Here is a 22,995-nt window from a genome sequence, read left to right as displayed (position 1 = left end):
AGCGGGTCAAATGCAATTAAGATGTCAAGTGGATTTATTTTTGTAGAGTGCATATTGGCTAAATAAACTGGTTCAGGGAGGCCACTGTTCCATTTTCTCTATAAAATCCTGTTACACATATTTTTGTTAACGTTGCATGTCATGATGGACCTGAGACACGTAAAATATTGACGGTCTAAAAGCAAGGCGCCCATTTGTACCATCAAGCCAAAGTACATTGCAGTTAAATTTATTTTTAGGGCCTAAGCAGGGAGATTTAGTCTAAACTAGTCAAAGCAGATCTATGTAGATTGGTCCCCAATGTCTTCATTTGTCTATATTAATATTATTGATACTAATAAAATGCCGGATTGTTTTTCAGAAAGAAGTCAGTTGGTGATAAAACAATGATTCCAAGACAAGAAGTACTTTATTTACTGGTAACCAGCTCCATGGGGAAAAGTACATTTTGTGTCTTTGCCCCGTACCGTGAGGCAGCTCTGGACAGCGTGATAGTTTAAAAAAAAAAACTATGGCAGAGAAATTTAATTAGCACTTTTTTTTTTTCATAGACCACTCAAAAATAATGGAATGCCCCATGTCTTAAAGACATCTGACTTCTCCCAGCCATAAAGAAGGGCCATTTCTCAGTAAAGCTAAAGAATGAACAAAATAAATAGATGTACAGAATAAGTTAAATTCTAAGAAAAATGTAGAAAAAGATTTACAACAACCACAAAAAAAGCCTAAAAATTCTCTGCTTTCACGCTGCAGTGTTATCGGGTCTTGGGGAAAAAACAACTTGTTATACCGATTGAGCATCAGCTATGGCTCCATCTTCAGGTTCATATTGCTGCAGCTAGAGAGATGGAGAAGAAATGTACATCAGGTGTGATGACACATAACTCATAATATATATATTTTTTAAAACAGCCCAAACTTACCCTTGATTTGAGGTCTTTGTTTTCGTCGGCTAGGCGCGCACACCTCTGCCTCAGGTCGTTCACCTCCTGCTGCAGAGCCTCCGTGTCGGTGGCCGGCTGACCCCCAGAATTCAGATGCTCCTTCACAAATCTGGGAAGCGGTTTGTTAAAGAATTTCCCGCAAGCAGTGGCCTCCCATTGTAACCTCTGGACATTTGTCCAAACTAAAAATTGAAAAGTGTTGATTTCTGCTCAAAGGTTCTGTGTGTGTGTGTGTGTGTGCGTGTGTGTGGAAGGATACTCCAGAGCATTGCTGGGCTTCTCAGGTTGTTCATACAAAGACACGAGAACTGAAAAAAAATAAAAAAAAGCAAAGAATACAATCGCATGAATAGGGCTAGATATAAAATTTATGTCAATGGAGTACAAAGAAAATGGAATTTTATTCTTTCAAACAATTACTTGGCCCTTAATACTAAAACTCAATACTCTTATTTTGATATACATTCCTATGGTCAGTCCAGGCTCCTGAGGATAATCATTTTAAACGTTAACATTGTCCTGAACTCCCCCGAGGGGCCTCGTTTACTTTCACAAATCACAAATGGAAGGCCAAAGAGAGAAGACCTGGGGAGAAAGAAGCGCCATACCGCTGGTCAGGGTGTCCACCACACCAGCTTTCTCCAAGTATCTCCTGAACTGTTCCCTTTTGGTTTCTGGAGCCTGCAAGGAGACAAAAGTGAGCAATTCTATGCAAACTGTCCACCGTCAGGTGTGGTTAACTGGAATATACCAGAGGAGGAACCCTGGTTAGAAACTACACTTCATTTCTCACTTGAATGTCCAGTTTGTTAATTATAAAAATACAAGTTTTTATAAACGGAACTCATAAATACAATGGTTAAATTATGTCCCGGGGGAGAAAAAAAATGTTGAGACAACCAGCAGTTTGAGGACATTAACGTGAAACGTTTAAAATCAGCCGTCACAGGTGATTCACGGGTTCCCTGATTAGCACCTTGACGCCTGGCTGAAGCTAAGCTAAGCTAAGTTAGCCCGTGTGAGTTCAGCTAGCTAGCCGCTAACGTTAGTAACATTAACACCTAGACAACAAAGTGTTTCTGCTGAGCAACACTTTACGACAAAACCAGCGCCGTGAAAACACTCACTCGGTAATGTGCCATGATGCCGTGGTCTATAAAGTTCTGTAAAGACGTTCTTCTGGTAGTTTCTGGGTCTCGCCTGACACCGCAAAGCTGGTTTTGAAGTGCAGGTAAACTCTTTTAAGTTTCGTTTTATGCAGCGAGGCGGGTGTGCTGAATGCTGCGTTCAGGTGCCCCTCGTTAAACGGAGATGTTTATCAAACGTAGTCATTGGGTTGACTAGAACAATTTGGGCAACAGGTTTTATTCATATAGTCCTGTCTGTGCTCCTTTAGAGAATAAACCCAGTTCTAACTGTGCGTCCGACTGAATTACATGCAACTAAGAATCATAAATAAAAACGTGTATTTTTTGGCAGAATTGTTTTTGTTGGTTCTTTTTACTTTCCAAATAAGACATTTCAAGAATTTACTCTATATAACCACGTTTTTTTTTTGGTTTCATTTTTTTTTTTTACCAATGGTCTTCAACCAGATTTTGTGGAGCATCCCTGTCTTGCAGAAATTAATCCTTCAACCTTGAACCAATTATGGACAACATTAATTCCCAAATTGTAGAAAGACAGTGAAAGTCTTCGCTTTAGTTGATTTCTGCCGCCATCAGCTGGTCACATTGTAGAACACCGCCATTGCTTATCTAGTCGGCTCGTTTTAGCAACGTACTTTAAATGTTTTCTTAATTTTATCACAAATAAAAATGTATAAAATCAAAAGTTAATAAAACAAACTGAAACGGCTCCAAACGCCGTTGTTAACTGCGTTCGTTTTTGTATTATTCGGGTGATAGGTCACAAAACAGGTCTGAGTACTAGTCAGGTGACAGCGACAAACCTCAGTAGAGTGACAGGAGCTTCCGACCAATCATTTGTCCTGGATGAATTGAAGCAGCAAATCAGGATCGAGGGGTGGGAACAAACCCCTATTTCTTTTTCAAGGGAGAGGAAATCCGAAGGAAATGTGTGGGATCACGCTCGGTGGTTCCAAGCAGCCTGGGCTTTATTGACAAGCTACATTCATTGTGTGACGGTAGATTGTGGCATACCGACCGATACAAACACGGGTGAGGGCCAGGTAACGGGGGGCGGGGAGGGGGGGACGAGTGGAGGGGTAAGCGACCGTCGTTAGGTCAAAATGTCGATTCAGTACGAGGTGGAACAGCTGGCCGACAGCTACGGGGTCGCGGACTCGTTCCCCAAAGACTTCGGTTATGGTGAAGAGGAGGCCGACATCGAGGACAGCCCCGCGCCGTCCGACAGCAAGCCGAGGATCCTGCTCATGGGGCTGAGAAGAAGTGGCAAATCATCCATACAGAAGGTAGGTGGATAGGGGAGGAGACGTTAAACCGTCAGCCCCTTTTGGGTGGCCTCACCCCGGTAAACGGGTCGTTAGCCAAACAAGCTAACTACGTACCTAGCGTGTCGTAAGTGACGCTAGCTGCTGAGAAGCAGCCCCGCTGCCAATGGGCAGTTAGCTTCTCGGTGTTTGCTAACTCGAGTGTCGCTGTGGCAGTAAATCATCAGCCAGGTGGACAGGTGACGCCTGGTTCATCTCTTAACTGTCACGTTGACGTTAAGCACGTGACTTGTTTGGCTGACGACGTGTCACACGCCGGAATCCCCCGTCCCACCGAGCTGTGAGGCTCACGTGACTGCGACACCCCCCCAGCTTGTGTCCTGGAATATTTATAGTAAAGTTGTGCTTGATTTGTTTTGAAATATTTCTATATTTTGAACCTAATTTAGCTAGGAATATGCAAGCACAGTAAAAAGTAAAGCACAGAAGCTTTTAAAGTGAGATTTTGACACACTGGTCCCTGCAAAGGACGTGCCTTTGTCACTACTATATTTAAGTGGTGTAACAAATGGACACGCAACAAGCTGGATGCTTTTGGGCCCCCGTCGCCCTGTTGGCAGCCCCCTCCTCGACTTGAAAGCCCTTTCTTTGTGTAATATGGCAAGATCCACCGTCTCACTCGTATTCTTCACGTCTCCCACTTCCAGATGTGGTTGAATAATAGATGCACATTTTACTATGCCGGTTCAGATTCGGGGAGATGAAGATGGGGGGGTAGAATCGGTTGCGTGACTCGCCAGGAACCTGTCCCGCAGATATGACCCCAGAGGAACACGTGTAAGGAACCGTTATGCTACAATCCACACTGTCTAGTCTTGGATGAATGGTCCCCTGAAAGCCTGCGGGGCGGGTCCAGAAACATGTGAGTCGGCTTTTCGTGCTGGTTCATTGGCCTTTGACCTCACCAGGCCCCACACTGATCCATAATGGCAGTGGTGGAGAGAGCGAGCTCGTTCATGAATTAATACTTGAAACCTGGTTGTTATGTGTCGTCCGCATGACTCGGCGCTGTAACGACACACGAAGGCATCAAATATGCGTCTTTGTAGTCCCATCTTCGCACAGACGTTAGCAGGTCATTTCTTTGACAATTTGAATCCAGCCCAGGTCCACGCTCCGCTTCACACAGACGCACTCTTACGGGCCTGACCGAGTGCTGCGTCAGAGTGAGTCTGCAACGTTGACCCCTCATGCTCTCCACGTGTCTGGATGATGTCTTATGCCTTGAGTCACAGCACAAGCAAATACCATCCTGTCGTGGTCATTTCTGCCACCAAGTCACGGTAGTTGGATCGAGGCCGTCTTGCGAGATACAAAGTATTGTTAGGCAACAGTTTACAACACGTCACTGCCTGTAACTCCACATGATGTATAATTACTATTTGTCATTTTATAGCTGGATTAGATTAAAGAATGTACTGTGAGCAGCGTTTCAACACGTTGGACAGTAATTCAATAAACTGAAGTGAAGCAGAAAAAAAAGGTTCTGCACTGTTTAAAAAAAAAAAAAAAAAAGCGATTGTTGTTTTCACATTCATGACATATATTCTGGAGAAAAACTCTCATTGGCAAATTCTGAAAACTGAATTTTATAGTGACATTTAGATGACACCCAAGAATAGTACTCTGCTTTTATTCTTCTCAAACGTTTGCACCTGTGATTTTAGGTGGTGTTCCACAAAATGTCTCCTAATGAGACTTTGTTCCTGGAGAGCACCAACAAGATCTACAAGGACGACATCTCCAGCAGCTCCTTCGTCAACTTCCAGATTTGGGACTTCCCGGGTCAGGTGGACTTCTTCGACCCCACCTTCGACTACGAGATGATCTTCAGAGGAACCGGGGCTTTGATATTTGTCATCGACGCTCAGGTTGGAAACAAATTAAATGGAAAAAGGTGGTTTTACCCTGTTTCAAAACAGTGAGGGGAAACATTTTGATATGATGTATATTGGTGGAATTTAACATTAAAAATTGGACCTGTTCACACGCAGTTTCCCTTTTGTCAAGTTGAAAATGAACACACACAGAAAACTGTTCTTTTCTTCTGTGCTGGGAGTGGAATCCCCGGAGAACTGATTGCAGGGTTTTGTCAGTCGAAGTCCATTGGTTACAGCAGTTGGTCACAGAGATATCTGAGGAGCCTTTTCATTGTGTTGTTCTCAAATGCTGCAGCTCATCTTGCTGCATAGCAGAAATCCCCGGGATCATTTTTTTCTGGGGATTGTGTGCATTAATGAAATTTGTGTATTGATGTGGTACGTTTCTTCTCCTCTTTTTAGGACGACTACGTGGAGGCCCTCGGCAGGCTTCACCTCACTGTGTCTCGGGCCTACCGAATCAATCCAGAGATCAACTTCGAGGTGTTCATCCACAAAGTGGACGGCCTCTCAGACGATCACAAGATCGAAACCCAGAGAGACATCCATCAGAGGGCCAACGACGACCTGGCAGACGCCAACTTAGAGAAGCTGCATCTCAGGTAACCTGTTGGTATTTTACCTTCTGTATCTTTTTATCAGGAGGAAGTGGACATTGTTTATGTAATCAAATGATTGACTGGAGTCCTTTCACTTCTCTCTCTGTCTGTGTGTCACACCATATCTCTGCAAGTTTTTAGTTTTATCAGTTCTCATTGCTGCGTGGCTATAGAAATTCATGCAAATAGGCCCTTGTCTTTGTGCCCGTCACACCAGAGTCATTATACAACTATGATAACCACCTCATTTAAAATGACTGGAACAGTCACAGATAATCCAATTATGAAAAAGCACCTCACCTTATTGGCACTTCTGACATGAGGTTGTCCTACCGGTATTTCTATTCCCCTTTACAACTTAGAAAGAAATGGATCTAATAAACATTCTGGTTCAGAGCCAGACGGTTACTCTCAACAATTAGGGATGCATGTTTGAGGTAGCGGGATTTTCTTTTCCTCCTCAGTCGGAGCCTGAAGTAGAACGTCAGCAGCAGAGGAGGCATGTGACTTGTCATTTAAGCCGAGTGCAGGGTTTTTAAAAGCAGGACGTTAAGTGTGACTGTGCAAAGTTCCTGTGTGACGCAGTAGCTGAGTGGAGAAGCTTTGGAGTGTTACTGTGAGATTCCTCTTTGGCCTCCTAATGAAGACACCATGACTCAGCCACGTCGCCAAGGGCTGACGGGCAGATCAGTCAATGGAAAGCTTTGTAAATAACCAGGACATTTTCTTTTCTTTATTTGCTCTCTGAATTCAGCCAATCTCTTGAGCCATCAGATGAAATAATTATCCATAAGTTGATGAAACTTCAGCTCCCAAAAGTGAGATGTGTTTCTATCCCCATCGTAAGCTCACCGTCTATAACAAAACCGACACGTCGTCATTCCAAAGCCAAAGGGATTGTTTGATTGGTAGTGAATGGAATAATCAATAAACCCCTGAATATGATGTCATGTAGATGACAAACCTTTGACCTGAGGTACTGAGAGGACTCTTCCCCCGGGCCGCCCCGGCTGATGTTCGGTGTTGACACACGGCACTCCATGTTTTTTTTGGGGGGGGGGGTGTTATTGTGGAGAAATAGCCCAGTATAGAAGGGTTTTGTGGATTTTATGCCGCTCTGCTTTGTGGCTCTTCTGTGTTTAGCTTCAGCCGTCTGACGTCTGCAGACCGCTCCTCTCAGTCCCACCTCTTTGTTTTTTTTAATGTAAATTAGAAAACTTTTTAAAGTCATGCCTGGCCACTTGAGTGCATAAAGACATTTTTGTTGCAAACATTTGTTCATTTTATTATTTGATGTGCTCTCGTCGGGTCTACAGTGTTTTTTTATTTTCACCTGCTGTCGTGTTTTAAGGAAGTGAGATGGGTTCCCTGCTGTTAACTGCTTATTCCACTTCCCTTTTTTCTGTCTTTCTTTTCTTTCTTTCCCGCCACTCAGCTTTTACTTGACGAGTATCTATGACCACTCCATCTTCGAGGCCTTCAGCAAAGTGGTGCAGAAGCTCATCCCTCAGCTCCCCACCCTGGAGAACCTGCTGAACATCTTCATCTCGGTAGGTAAACGCCGAGTGACTCGAGCCTTATCGGTGAGGTGGCGCCGCGCTCTACTTCACGCGAGTCACCCTGATGCCACTTCATGGCGAGCAGTTCCTCCATCGATGTGGGCGTCGTCTCGCTTTCTGCACACGTTCTCACTAACGTGTTATTTGTTGAGTCTCAACCAGCGGTCCCACCTCACATGATTGCGTTTGACACACACGGAAAGCGGCAACCTTTCGATTTTGAGGTCGTCTGTTGGCGCACATCCTGTCGCGACGGAACGATTCAAGTTGTATTTAAAAAAAAAAGTAAAACCCTGTATTCATTTGCTTCATGACGGGAACAGTTAGTCTTCGCAGTGGATTATATTAATGACATTCGTATCTGCAATTGAAATGATTGTAGCAGTGTATTTACATTTCAATACGTGGGTTGATTTTCTTCTGGCAAATCATTACGGGATAAAATATGCAACCCGCTCTGATTGAGCAAATCAAATAGCAGGTGATAGTTCTTCATCACGCTCATGCAAAATCAATAAAGGAAACTGACCGTAATGCTGTACACCTAGAAATATGAACAGGTACCTTTGTTTACTATCTAGAGCTGGAACGTTTGATCAGCAGTTTGTCAGAACATAAAAAGATTTGTATCTCTGAGCTAATTGTTTATTTAGTTCAAATCAACTCTGTTTTAATATTGCAGGTTAATTGTCTTTTTTGTAGTGTTGTTGGACAAAATGGTTTTAGCCTGTTGCTTTGTAACATTGTATTATTGCTACATATAAATACGAAAAACGTCGTTACTTGTTTCTCTTGTAATCTGAGCAACGTCCCACAGCGTTTTGTGATCGCGCCGCCCTCCTCTTATCATTTCCTTCATTCCCCGTGACAGAACTCTGGGATCGAGAAGGCCTTTCTGTTCGACGTGGTCAGTAAGATCTACATCGCCACGGACAGCTCCCCCGTGGACATGCAGTCCTACGAGCTGTGCTGTGACATGATCGACGTGGTCATCGACGTCTCCTGCATCTACGGGTCAGCGCCGCTTCACTAAACTAAAAACGGGTTGATTTTAAAGCAGTGATTCTCAACTGGTGGTTCGTGACCCACTAGTGGGTCGAGGACCCGTTTTTTAATGGTTCTCGGGCCTTTGCATGGGAAAATAAAAATTAGAATAAAAAAAAAATAAAAAATCCCTAAAAAATTCATTCTGGGATTTTATTTTGAAGGGGCTTTTTTAATGCAGCGGAGTGTCGTTTTTTTTTGCCAGCTCGTCCGTCCATGTTTTCAGCAGCGTGTGCCAGGTTGGGTCAAACCATTCTGATATGGGGGAGACATTGGGTTTTTAGGATAATTAAACATCCTGAATATAAAATTCTGTTCCTCGATTTGGGTCGCGGCTTCTCCTTAAGGGGTGATGGTGGGTCCCGGAGCCAGACCAGTTGAGAACCACTGATTTAAAGCATCCCTCATTGGTTCACAGCCTTAGAGGGAGGAGGGGGTATGTGTAGGGACACTGTATAGACTAAACTCTGTAGGAAAATGAAGCAGACATCTGTTAATGTCTTAAGCTACGGCGTTTACCGCTAACGTCCCACTTTCCCCCCGTGTGCCGTGTCCTCGTCAGCCTGAGGGAGGACGGCAGCGGCAGCGCCTACGACAAGGAGTCCATGGCCATCATTAAGCTGAACAACACGACCGTGCTGTACCTGAAGGAGGTCACCAAGTTCCTGGCGCTCGTCTGCATCCTACGAGAAGAGAGCTTTGAGCGCAAAGGTAAACCGTCCCTCGAAAGCCGCAGAAATGACACGACGTCCGTGACGAGTAGGCTGATTTAATCTGTTAAACGGGCCGAGAGAAACAATGCAACCTTTTTAATGTTTTCATGAGATGTCTTCCATGCACAGCTTTTTGGTATCTCTTATTTTTGTTTTCAGATTATTATGTTATATGAACCAAGTGTCCACATGGGATATGTTGGGTTACATTATTCCCATGTTTTTTATTTTTCCATAAGACACTTGGAAAAAATGTGAAGCTGAAAAATAGAGTAGGTCGTTTTTATTGCTACTGCATCGCAACTTCTTTAATTTAGAAACCTTACAAAGACCTGAAAACGACACTGGACTTTTCACTCTTCTCTTTTTTTATATTTACGTGTGTGTGTGTTTGACTCCTCAGGATTAATAGACTACAATTTCCACTGTTTCCGGAAGGCCATCCATGAAGTCTTTGAGGTGGGTGTTTCCACGCAGCGTTCGCTTGGCCCCCCGGCGGTGGGCTCGCCCTGCACCAAGGCCGTCGCACTAAACGGCACGCCACGCAGCACCGTCTGAAACACTGGGGCACGACAACGGCAACAACAAGAAAAAAAAAAAATTTAAAAAGAAGAAAAAAAAAAAAGATGGTAGAGGGAAGGAAAAATATGCAGAGCGCCTGTAGAGGAGAGAGTCTTAAACCGTGGCTGTGCCACTAGGACCCAAAGTACTGTGAGACGGGGACACTGCTGAATGCAAAGCCAGCGCGCTGAATCTGCACCTGCACCTGCACGAGACAAGGTTCAGGATGTGTTTTTTTTTTTTTTTTTCCTCGAGCGGTCGAAGGCTGCGGTGATGATAAGCTGCTGATCTCTCTTCATGAACCCGCGGGGAGGGAAAACCAACCGAGGTCGGTTTCTGCAGGAACACGGGCCCCGACCCTACTTCTGTGCTGATTCAAAGAGAAATCCGTATATATATATATATATATATATATATATATATATATATCTAAGAATGCATGTGAACTGCTGGTCCTAACGTCACATGTTCAGAGACGGCCTTACGTGGATGAAGCTTGTCCTCAGTGCGAGCCTCCTCTCAGCACCTCACCACCTCACGCTACCTGAATGCTGCCCAAAACGCGCCGTTCGCTTTCACTTGTGAAGGGAAAACAGGTTTTTGTGAGCAGCCTCAAAAGGGATTGTGTTGTCCATCTAACTTTTTTTTGTGTGTGTGTGTATGAAAGGGTTTATTTAGATCCTAGACTGGGACCTTTTTACCTCCTTCTCCATAACAGCGGCTTAGCATAATTAAACTCTTCTCAGTGACAGTAACTTCACTGTGTTCTCTCCACTGAAAATCTGACGTTTAATTAAGTTTGTGATAGTTTGTATTTGGACGTTTTTTTTTTCCTTTTACGCAAGCGCTGCCAAAAAGGGTCGAATAGCCTCACGAGTCGCCACCCAAGCAAGCGGCGAGGCCTTCGCGCTCCACGCAGGAACCGGGTGGAACGCGCACGTTTCTCCACCTACAGGCCTGTGGTTGTGTACTTTTAGTTTTGGCTCCGTTCATTCCAAGCATGCGTGCGCGGCCAGCCGGTGCCCTTCTCGTCCGTCACGCCGCATGCTGATGAGGCTTAAACCAAGACGCCGCGTCCACCAGGACGGGGGGGGGGGGGGAAAGACCAAACTCTTTTGCTTTAGCCGTCGCACTGAGACCCGACATGTTGGTGCCTGTGCGTTTATTTCAGGGAGAGACGCTTCCACGGAGCAGGAACCTGACTCGATGGTTATTTTAACGCGAGCGCGGAGCGAAAGGCCGGCGACGCGTCAGCGTTCCAGACACGAAGGCGTTTGGGGGGGGGTTTTAGTCGGCAAAAGTTGTTTCGATAACTCTTGAAATCGGGCGCGAGTTCTTCACCTCGTCACCACCGGTCAGCAGAAAATAAACACTTGCACATCAGAACTGTGATGGATGATTGATTACATGTATCGGGACGCTATACCATGTGAAATAAATGAACATTTTAATTTTAGATTTCGTTTTTGGCTCACTGGTTTACAAATACCACTGTCTGGGTGTTTTATTTTTTGTTACATTAAACCTTCTCTAATGCAAACACCAGGTGGCGCTGTAGAATTACTCCACAGTCCCCCCCCCACACAGCAGAGTCACTCTCTTTAACTTTCCAAAGCGGAAAAGAACAAACCCTCTTCCTGGTTCAGTATAAATACAATGTCTTATAAAAAACTCCTTAATCCTGGCAACGGTTTCTCCTCCAACCTGTCCCGCCTTGCTTTGATGCTTATTCAAATAGGTGCTGATTTGAGAAGTTATGCATCTGCATGTGGACTTCTCATGCCGTGGAATATTCAGTGTGGCACTGAAAGATGGGGAATTAAAGCAAAGTGTGATAACGCGACCTCCTAAAGGCAGACGGGTTCAGGCCTGTTGATCTGTGAGAGGTCGCGTTTGTGATGTTTTCAAAGTCCTTTTTGGACTCGTCTGGACAGGGGGAGCTCTGTTAAAAGAACAGATGCATTTTGTGTCAAAAGGGAGGAAACTAAATGTTCCTAAGTATTCAGTTTACTTAATTCAATTCAGCAGGCTTCGTTTATATAAACAGGGCCAAATGTTTGCAGCAGCACAAATATGAACTCAAGTAAATTGAGAGGAAAAAGTCACAGAAGTTGCGCTAACAAGCTATGGAGCATTCACACCGTTTCATGTGTGAGTCCCATATTGCACTATATCACTTTATTAGCGCTGTAGCTCAAATATGTAATTAGTAATTAGTGATTAAAACCACAACAGCTGCAAATAAAACCTCCAACATGAGCTGTGAGAATCACAACTCACCACCTGCGGACTGAGTGACGCAGTGACTTCATTTGGCCTCTGGGTGGGGCTGTTGTCTGCACCTTACAGCTGGTTGTCTGCGCCACAGCTGGGGGGGTGGGGGGGCGGCCCGGCCAGGCCAGGCCAGGCCCACGCAGGGCCCCCATCCCTCACAGGCGAGGAGGGAGACCGGGGGACGAGCTGAGGAAGCGGCGGCGGCGGCGACGGAGCCGCATGATGTACAACTGTAATTTGGCGGCGTAGCAGCTGCTGAAATTGCTTTGCTTTATCAAAGGCAACGCTGCCCCCCCCCCACCCCCCTCTTTCCCAATAAGTCAGCGTAACCAATAATGAAATAAAGCCACCAGAACATACTTTTTTGCCTTGTGATGTCACGCTCACTTCCGCTCGCCGGCCCGCCCTTCGTCTGGGATGTCTTAGTATCAGCGCTGTAATGATATCGCCATTAGGTTCTTAATAAAACTCAGTCAGCCGTGTTTTATCTCTCATCTTTACATTTTATTAGCCGTGCTTATGAGAGACGAGGGATGGGGGCTGGGCGGGGGGGGGGGGGGGGGGGGATGATGAGACTAAGTGAGACGTCTTCGATGGGTGACGGATGAAACGCGGCCTCCACTCGTCACGAGGTCAGTGGGTGTGACGACGCGGCTCGGACACGTTTCTGCTTCTTCTGCTGCGTCTGCTGCTGTGATCTTCACACAGTAACTTCTTTTTCGCCTGGGACATGAGCAAAGGTCAACGTGTGCGTGGTACAACTTGCATGGATCAGTTCGGTCTCCTTGAGCTCTTTTAGAAACGGAAATAATGGGACATTTAGTGCACTTCGCCTCCTTTTCTGTTTTCTGATGTTTAAAAAAAAAGAAAAGTCATTCAATATCCATCGTAAAGGAAGTTTCTGTGACACAATCAGTTTTACTAACCTCCCGTTAAAAAAAGCTTCCGTTTTTTTTAGATGAATTCAAGTCTTTTGGAGTTAATTGGATTCGTTAATTGAGTAACAGCCAACCACACATGTTTGATTTAACACATTTCTCAGAATAAATGCCGCAGATTCCTTTTGTTCCAAATGATTTACAATTCATCTCCAGGTTCGATCAACAGTGAAAATAACTGCAGTCTATTTGGTGGATTCATTTGCAACATTTAAATACCTCATTTGGGAAACCCGCAGAGTTTGAAACTAGTGGATTTCAACAGATATTAAGGTATTACAAAATATTTTTATCGATACATTTTTTCAAATATATAAAATTCCCACCTTTTCCAGTTTGCCAACATTAGCCGACTGCTTCTGAAGCAGGAAGAACAACCAGAGTGGGATTTAGGGGAAGGGAGACAGGCGTCTCCTGCGTCTCTCTCTGCCGGGGAGAGAGAGTGAGAGAGAGAATGAGAAAGTGAGAGAGAGGGGCCAGCGGGCCGGCAGCCAGCTAATGGGGACCAGCAGTGGGGGGGGGGGGGGGCGGCTGACAAAAGGAGCAACGACAGATGCCATTATCTCAGACTCATGCAGATACAATGGAGCCGGACGACACAGGGCCCCCGACACCGACGAATGTGCGCGGTCTGGTGCATGTGTAGGTGTGTGTGTGTGTGTAGGTGTGTGTAGGTGTGCGTGCGTGCGTGTGTGTGTGTGTGTGTGTGTGTGTGTGTGTGTGTGAGTGAGTGTGAGGCCCCGCGTGGGCTGAGCGAGGGAACACGTGTGCGTACACTGTGAGGTTAATGGAACACGATGGAGGAGAAGTGGATTATCGTGGAGACTTCAATTCGTCTGTAACACTCGTCTGAGCTCCTCCGCGCCCCCACACACACGCATGCATGCGTGCATGCGTGTACGTATATGCGCTGTATGCAATTGGGGAGGGGAGGGGGGGGGGGGGGTATTTTGAGCAGAGCCTACATGACCCGGCCTTGTTACAGTCAAACAGACAGATCAGTCACCCATCACCACTTGCTTCAAGTGCGCATCACATTTGGCAGTAAACTTCACTGGGCTTCTTCTTTTTGACCTTAAAATATGCAGCTCTCACTCCACCCAAGGATGTTCTGGTCATTTGGAGAACCAAAAGACGTGTCAGGGTGGAGAAGGGGGGGGAGCGGGAGGGGGGGAGATATGGTGATGCGTTTAGCAGGATTGGCAAAGGCAGAGCAGGGCTGTTAGGCAGCAGTTTTGGGGAGGGATAAGACATGCAGGCTTTAGCCAGCGTGGTGCGGTGACATGGGACAGCGTTATTGACTGTGACTCCGGTGGGGGGGGGGCTGACACTGGATCGTCTGCCCCCCCGCAGTCATTTACCAGACTGAGCGAATGCAGGGATCAGAGTCTTCTTTTTTTTTTTTCTTCGGGGGGCTTAGCGAAGGAGAGACAGGAACAAAGTGAGAAAGAAAGAGAGGATTGGCGAGAGAAAGGCGGGGGGGGGGGGGGGACAAAGGACTGGCATTCATACAAATGCTTGAGTGTACATCTAACACACACACACACACACACACACACACAGAGAGACACACACGATGCTCTGTGGACGCCCTGCTGGGCGTCTGACACCGAAGCTGCCAGGCTAATCAGGGTACTCTGTCTCATTAGTGATGGAGAGCAGACGAGGCGGTTTGCGTGTTTTTTCTTTAACTTCCTGCCGCGTCGTTGTCTGCTGTTTGAGGGTTGAGTCCCGAGTTTCCGTGGTCAACGCCCCCCCCCCCCCCCCCCCCCCCCCCCTCGAACGACACGAGCAGGCAACGTGTTTATCTTCTGCTCGCTTTCCTAACGAGCTCACTAACGCGTGTCAAAAGATCGACTAAAGTAAAGTAGGCTAATATAATCACACTCACTTTGCCCCCCCCCGTCACAGAGAAAAGTCCAGTGGTGTTAATTGGACACGGGACAAATTTAAATAAAACTTTTCTTTAATTACTCCACGCCAGTTTGGAGGCAGGCCCGTGGTTTGCACACCAAATGACGGTGAGGTCACAGCAGCATCATCCACCCCACTCAGTGATTCCCCCCCCCCGCCTCCGGAAGCATCCTTCTTCACTACTTTCACTCTTTGGCTCCGTCCCCCCCTGTCAGAATGTGTAGCTTTTGCTACAAGTGACGTGTTGATGCGTTAATCCCAGCGAGTGGAAGAGGGGGGAGGGGCGGGGGGGGGGGTCAAACACCGAGAAAAAGGAGACGGTTCTTCAAAAAAGGAAATTGGAGAAAAGAAAACCTCGCCGCTCACCCCCCTGTTTGTTTGATATATTTTTTCGCAATAAGCCCCTCACGACACTGTGGGTCACGCAGACTTATTTAGCCTTTCCACTGATGTTTGGCTTCTTTATGGGTTCTCTTTACAGCCCGGGCATGTCCTTTAGCCCTCTGAGCTTTATTTCTCTTGATTTGTTGTGCCCTAAAGGGGGGGGGGGGGGGGCTCCTACGGCACAGAGAACACTGAAAGGTGCAGCCATTAAAACAATAAACAGGCTGCTTGGTGTCGGACGGCGCGGCGTCCTAACGGCCGTCTAAAAGGCCTCTGAGAACGTTTTGGCGTGAGTGGACTTTAAAGATGACGGAGTGGACCCCGCGCACAGAGGCTGAGGGGAGGGGGGGGGGGGGGGCGTGATCGTAACGCTCCAGAACGTTAGAGCCAATGAACCCCAGGCCCCCCCCCCCCCCACATAAAAGTGAAGACTCAGTGTCTTAGAGGTGACGGACTCAACAGCGTGACACCGTGAGGTGGATCCACTACTCAGATCCTTCAAATAGCTCGATATGCTGCTAAATAAACAACACAACACAACATTCACTGTTCTAGTGCTGCTAGTTTCAACTGCTTTACTATTCACAGTTAAGTGGCTCCCTTTAAACAAGATGAATCTAAGGGGCTACACGCATATTTAATATTTATTCACTTGTTATTTACTTTTGGTGCCTGCTTTGAAACAATCATTGTCAGTGTTAGGAGTAGATCTGCAGGTCAGAGGACCATTGTTTTTCTTTAGATGATCCGTGCACTTGGACACCTTCGGAAACTTTGGAAATATGGGTGTAATTTCTCTCTTTCTCTCCTCCTCTCCTCCCTCCCTCCCTTCCTTATTCCCTTCCTTCGGTGCTTCCTTCTTCGCTACCTCTCAATCCGGCAGGCGTGCTAATGACCCTTCGCTAGCAGACCCCATGAGACAAGTTATCAGCACCGAAACAGGAGGGTGGGCATTTCTAAACTCTTTCTCACACACACACACACACACACGCACACACACATACCCTGTTACTATTCAGTAGACTTGCTGGGAACCTGTGCCGGGGTCCAGATTGAAAATGTGATGTGTGCTAATGCATTCAGAAACAGAGGTGAGGCCGGTCCTCTCCTCCTCTGTGAGCCAACAGCGGGGACGCCGGGCCGCCGATATATATGGTGAGCTGGAAAGGCGAGGTCTACGTTACAGTGGCTTAGTAATGAGAACCATGGAGCTCCAAGTCATTCCCGCATTAACACACACACACACACGCACGCACACGCACATGGGCGGGCGGGCGCGGGCTGGTCTGTGAAGCAGCGTAAGACTCCAGCAGGGTACTAGCAGCGCTACGCTCTCCTGATGCCGATGCCGTGTGAAGTGCAGAGCTGTTCGACACAGACTCCAGCTGCTGCTGCCCTGTATTCAAATGGCACCACAAGACACCAGCGCGCCGCCTCCCGCTTCTTATTAGACTCAGCCGCTCCTTCTTTTTGTCTTCCTTATTTATTTATTTTCTCCCAAAAGTCTCTGGCGACTCTCTACAAACCCCCGGCATCCCACTTTGCTTCTTCTCTCCTCTATTTGTCCTGTGTGCTGTGCGCCTTGTGACAGTTGGGTATCAATTTGTGGCACATCACAAGGGGAATAAAACGAGATGCACGATTAAACCTGTTCTTAATTCATTTGCCGACAGCCTTTGCAGGGACGCCTGAGAATTTTTAGTTCTTCTTTGCTTCTACTCGAGACCATCCATCAAAAGAAGGGGGGGGGGGGGGGGTGGAAAGATGCTGATGCAGAATGCTTTCCCTGATCATGAAGAGAAAAAGCAGTTGAGGTATAAGGAGTGTCTTGAGCACTTCATTTTGTAGGGCACATACTGCTTTGAATGCACAGACACATCCCAGAAAGTTAAAGTCTACATCGCTGGCATGTATTGATTTTAACAGATGAACCTTCCTTCAATTTCACAGAAATGAGAAAACAACTATTTGGCTAAGTAGGAATTTACTATAAATATATGTGGCTCAGTGGCAGAAATGTGTTAAAACAAAACACTTGTTGGCTCTTTTGTGGAATGCAAACCATAAATTATTATCAAGTCGACCGCTGTTTTAAATATTAATTGAATATGTTCATATTTTACTAACAAGTAGGCCTTGAGTGGTGCGTACCCTTTTGGATTAGGATGTCGACAGGAAATCAGCAGGAGGTGAACATTTGAACTAAAAAAAAGAAGCCTTGAGAAATCTCCACCATCTTTAAGTAAAAAATGATGGGAAAAAAAGGCACACCGGTACACTTTAATGGTCCAGTTTCCGTTCCTTTCAGACTCAACGTTAAGCTGAGATGTTAATGGTTGAACGTTACACACCGGGCAGTTTATGCACCTTCAATTGATGTTAACCTTCACTTTGGACAGCTAACGTTAGCTAGCTTACCCGCACAAACGTTAGCTATTAGCACAGTGAGTAGCTTTGGGCTGAGACTAGAACATCCTTTTGGGAAACGGATGAAATCCGATTTAAAGGTAGGACTTTTCCAGGTAGCTGAAGGACGTCTGACATGTACAGGGGAGACGTTCCTATCTTAGGATAAAGTTATGCATCACTTGGGTCTACACCTAAGAACAGATGGGCCGAATTCGTCTTCGCTAACAATGAGTCGGTGCACATTTTGGCAAGTTCCCTCGAATGGATTGACACTGTATTTGCGTCCTTGTTGTGTTGTTGTCGGATGGTGCCAATGGGCTACGTCCATGTTATCCATCAGAGCACCGGCTACTTACATACTGGGTTATCATTTTTAGAAATTCATTTAAACTAATTCAATTGTATTAACAGCAGCTGACTGCAGCCTGCGTGTAGTGCAGGATCTCCCAGTGGGGGGTCTGGTTTCTTCCCACAATGAATGAGTTGTGGATTAGGTTCAGGGGGAGCTTTCTTAGTTGTGGTAAATGTAATTCTGAATGAAAGTGTAATAACCCGGAGATCTGTGAGCTGGAATAGTGTCTTAGGTCTCCTGCGCATGAGCTGTTGTTGGAAATGGATAAACGGGTGCATGGATTTGTTTGTTATTGTGACATTTTATGGCATTTGTGTGAGCGCAATGCGTGCATGTCTGTGCGCTCGCTAATGCTCACGACGTACTGTCAAAGTGATTTTATTATGACAGTGCTGCTTGGTGAAAGGTCTGCTGTCATTTGCTGGGCCTCTAATAGCGCCCCACGTGATGACTTTAATGAAGCAACAACAAGAGCAAATTCTTTTCTTTTTTTTTACGAAGCAAAGAAGTAAAGAGTGAAACCCTACAGTCAGTATTCTGCCCATCCGTGGCCCCGGTGCCATTTTTTATTTAAACGACAGGTAGCTCAATCACTGAGGGGTCACCTGCGCATGCTAATGGTGCAACTCCATGGACCTGCAGCCTGCTTTCCTCTCTCTGTCTGTCCTTCCTTGCTCTCCTCCCTGTATCGCTCACTATCTTTTCCTTAGACACACACACACACACATACACACACACACGCACAGCGGGAGTGGGGCCTGCAGCTCCTGGGTGTTTTGCGGGTTGGATTCACACCGGTGCCTTCTCTGACTGCACTATTGTTATTTAAATGTGGGGAGGGCGATCAGCAGCAAGCATTAATGGCATCCTCAGCACTGTGGATGAAGCACAAGACACACACACACACACATGCGCGCACACACACACACACACTTTCACGCGAGCCTTGTGGATGCACCTTGAGGGCCATATGAATAACAAATACCTCTTGCCATCTGCAATACCACAGAGTATTTCCAGCCATTTCGGGGCGCATTAGTCAGCAGTCTCTTTTGACTCCGGCTCTCCACGCGCCACTCGGCGCATTAGCGACGCTCTCCTCGGCTGCAGTGGACTGCGTTCCAAGTGTTTTGCGAGTTTTTTTTGTTGCAAAGATTAAAGTTCGCGTTGCGGGCGGGGGGGGGGGGGCGACCTGACCTTGTCCCCCCCGTTGAGTCTGATGCGCTGGGAGGCGCTTGAGTCGTTTGCTGCGGCGATGTTTTGTTCTGTCAAGCCCAATCAGAGCTTAGCTGGAATACCTGTGGTGATGGTATCGTTTTAAACCTGACGAAGCCCCCCCCCCCCTCCCCCCACACTTTGCAGACGACGCCGGACCAAATGGGAAAAGACAGGCACCCCTGGCCATTAACACTTGATCCTCACCTGCTTCCTTTCTCCCTGGAAATAGTCGGACATTGTTGCCTTTCAATCCCACCGGAATGATCCGGTTTTTGGAGAAGTGTAAAAAGAGTTTAATATTGTTTCTCTGGTATCCTCTGGGTTTGGGCTAATTACTGAATGCTTATTATACACAGCACAGGCAGTCCAACAAAAAGCAACAATCCTTTGATTTTATTTTAGAAAACAAATGGATGAGGTACTCCTGGACTGAAAAGGAATGTTTGACATTTGACATCATTTTATATAGAAATGATGGGAAATGGATTACGCCAATCTGAGTAAAGCTCTGAAACACTGGCTGACGACTGCGGTTTCAAACATGAAACATGAGTTGCATCTTGTTGATGTCCATCGTGAAAAAAGAAAAGTCTGATATACACTTTTTCTCAAGTCGGAGGACTTGAGAAAAAGTGTATATCAGACTTTTTCTTTTCATCTGGTTCTTGCTTGATGACGACGCCAACCGTGTGCACATGCTAATCATCTTTTAACCCCAATTAGAAAATAATTGGATTCCTTGTTATTATCAGCTTCCAGAGAAAATAAAGTAAACAACGGACCACCTCTTGGCATAATGCGACTTTTGAGGCATTTGAAGTGGACTCTTTAATTTGAATTTAAGCGACGTCATAACTATTCATCTTTCTTCCAGCTGGTTTGCCCGTCATCTCGGATTAATGAAAACACTGTTAATCAGCTGCTCAAACGGCTTTTCCCCTAAAACCTAAGAATCCACTATTTCAACAACAGACAAGAAAAGAAACAAACCAAAGTCACGTGAAAGAGGGACCCGTGTGTTTGCTCACAGAAATCGCGTCGGCCTGTTTTGTCGTTGTGTTGCGTTGGCACATTTTGTGTGTGTGTGTGTGTGTGTGTGTGTGTGTGCGCTCGGCTGCATTTGTGTGAGTCGTCGTGTGTGTCGCACAGTGTTGTCAGAACTGATCCTCTTTTCATTACTCACTGGCTCAAAGAAGGAGGTGAGGCCCTGGCTCGCAGCAGTGATAAATGCATTACCCCAATAAACCCTGTCTCCACAGAGGTGCTGAATGCTGACACACACACACACACACACACAACACAACACAAACGCACACACATTAAAGAAGGGGTGAGAAAGAAGGGTGGTGACAGAGAGGGAGAGCGAGGCATGGATAGATGAAGGGAGTAAAGAGACAATCAGATGGGATGAGAAAGACACTGACAGGTAAGAGGAGATGAGAAAGAGGGTGAAAAAAAACAACAACAACAAAAAAAAACGACGACAACGCGGACGGGAAGACGAGGAAAAGCGAAAGGAAAAGTGACAGGTGCCGAGGAAAAGAGAGCGGACTGAAGGAAAGAGTTGGGGGGGGTGGGGGGGGGGCGGTAATGGCTGTATGCAGAGCAGGGCTGTGGGGCATGCTGGGGCTTTTCGGGCAGCAGAGGGACTGCGTGTGGGTGGATGAACGGGTGGATGGAGGGAGGTGTCCAGCTGGCCTCCTTCTCGGCCCCTCATTAGAGCAGCACAGGTCCGCTGCCACTCTTGAATAGTAATCCTGGAGGAACGTGTGTGTGTGTAGTGAGTGTGTGTGTGTGTGTGTGTGTTGCATAGAGGGGGGAAACACCTGACATCATCCGCGTGTGTGCGTTTGTGTCTATTTTCGAGACGCTTGTAAGGGTGTGTTTTATTTTCATATTTTACACTTCATGTGTTGTGTGCACGGACGCATGACTGAAAATGTTGGCGTGGGCTTATAATAAGATTAATTCACATTTTAATTGTGTGCGTGTTGTATCCACTGGAGTGTGTGTGTGTGTGTGTATATAATGATGTCACGGTGTGTATGCACAGCGCCGTGTGAGTCAGTGCATGCATTCATGTTGGTGTAGCGTGGCAACATTTACATGCGGGCCTGTGTGTGAGTGTTTTCTTGAATATATGACAGTGTGTGTGTGTGTGTGTGTGTCCCACAACTCCTAATCACCAACTCTCTCTCTCTCTCTCTTTCACTCTCTCTCTCTCTCTCTTCTCCTCCTCCCGGCCCCAGCACCTTTGGTAATGAGGTGAGGGTGGAGTGTGGATCAGAACCCTTAGCAGAGTGGACCGGCCGCCTTTCTCTTTCTCCGCCGCAAAGAACACGCGGGTCAGGCCTCCCTCATTAGCCGCCATCACGGTGTGACATCACAGGCGTGCAAATCGAAAAAAACACCAAGTTCACCAGATCGAATCAGAACCTCTTGTCTTCTGTCTTTTTAGGGATTCTTGAGGAATTAGAGGAATTTGAAGTGGTGTATGGGGGGGGGGGGGGGGGGGGTCAGACGGAGAAGTGAGAGGCTGGGAGGGGTGGAGGGCAGAATGCTATTAAAAAGGAGCAGAGAGTCAAGGGGACTGACCTGGTGATGGGAGGGGAGAGGGCGCAGTTCTTAGTGCACGTGCACCACATAATGAAAGGCTGAACTTTTTGCGGCCGGGGTGGCATACCAAATGAACCCACCCTGGGAGGGAGGGAGAGAGAGAGGGGGGGGGGGCGGAGGGGGAGAGAGAAGGGGGGGGGGGAGGTTGAAATGGAAACAACAGGCACCCTCAACAAAAGCGGCAAAGGCGAAGGAGAGAAAGAGACTTTAACGAGGGACGAGGGAGGTAGAAAGGGACGGAGCAGGGGGGGGGACGGGGACGCAGGCCGAGGATGGAGGAGGGAGGAGGGAAGGGAGGGAGGAGGGAAGGGAGGAAAGGGAGGCAGAGACTGCGAGCGAGAGGCCCCGGCAAATGTGGCTGCCACGGGGGCCTGAGTGACAGAAATTAATAATTAGTGACAATGATTGACAGCGCTCCCTCCATCTGCGGCTCACTGCCGCCTCACAACGCCTCCCCCCGCCTCCCCCCCGCCTCCCTCCGCCAGCGACCGCGGGCACAATGAGCTCCAGAGGGATTGTGGGAGACGCACTTGATTGACAACTGCCTCCTGGAGAGAAAAGGGAGGGGGGGGGGGGGTGGTTGGAGTGTTGGGCAGAGGGGAGAGTGAAAGAGAGGAGGGGATGGTGTTTGAGAGGGGAGGATGGAGGGGAGAGGTGGGTGACGGGGGCGAAGGGGGCCAGAAGTAGAGGTGTGTGTGTGGGGGGGGCGGGGGGGTTGGGGAGGGGGGAAGGGTTTAGGGAGATGGTCAGTATTTTTGATTCCCCCCCCGCCCCCCGCGCGGCAGCAATTGAGGAAGGAATTGCAGCCATCAGCTCCTGCGTCTCCTCTTCGATCCCCCCCCCCCCCACACACACACACAGTGCAGTGTGTAGCCCCATTATGCAAAAGTGACAAATTTCCCACAGAGCAAAGGAGAAGGATAAATAAAGGGGAGGAAATGAGAAAAGGAGGATTGAGGCCTGGGGATCTGCGGTGGGGAGGGAGAGGGGGGGGGGGCCTTTAAATAGCCATCAGATGGGAATTTGTCACTCTCCCCACCCCTGTCCTGTCTCTCTTTTCCTCTCGTTCTCCACCTGTCCGTCGCTCCTGCTTGCCGCCGCCTCCCTCTTTACGGTC

The 22,995-nt window shown here is 47.2% G+C and overlaps 2 protein-coding genes across 2 annotated transcripts; one reads left to right on the top strand and one right to left on the bottom strand.

Moving 5' to 3' along the window:
- Positions 1–390: 390 nt before the first annotated feature.
- On the bottom strand, positions 391–2,246 carry LOC119197811 (c-Myc-binding protein). The gene is made up of 5 exons (XM_037454429.2): positions 2,072–2,246; positions 1,553–1,625; positions 1,204–1,252; positions 924–1,053; positions 391–838 (listed from the first exon to the last, which is right to left on the bottom strand). Exons 1-5 carry the CDS (start codon positions 2,084–2,086, stop codon positions 785–787), a joined length of 321 nt encoding a protein of 106 aa, XP_037310326.1. The 5' UTR covers positions 2,087–2,246; the 3' UTR covers positions 391–784.
- A 913-nt stretch (positions 2,247–3,159) lies between these two features.
- On the top strand, positions 3,160–11,229 carry rragca (Ras-related GTP binding Ca). Its single transcript, XM_037454428.2, has 7 exons — positions 3,160–3,378; positions 5,085–5,288; positions 5,700–5,899; positions 7,332–7,446; positions 8,327–8,469; positions 9,062–9,210; positions 9,616–11,229. The coding sequence occupies exons 1-7, from the start codon at positions 3,196–3,198 to the stop codon at positions 9,768–9,770; spliced, it is 1,149 nt and encodes a 382-aa protein (XP_037310325.1). The 5' UTR covers positions 3,160–3,195; the 3' UTR covers positions 9,771–11,229.
- Positions 11,230–22,995: the final 11,766 nt, after the last annotated feature.

The sequence above is a fragment of the Pungitius pungitius genome, chromosome 11 (assembly GCF_949316345.1).
Source record: "Pungitius pungitius chromosome 11, fPunPun2.1, whole genome shotgun sequence".
In the NCBI taxonomy this organism is placed as follows: domain Eukaryota; kingdom Metazoa; phylum Chordata; class Actinopteri; order Perciformes; family Gasterosteidae; genus Pungitius; species Pungitius pungitius.
The sequence above is the reverse complement of the archived record's forward strand: the minus strand, read 5'-3'. Positions and strand labels throughout refer to the sequence as shown.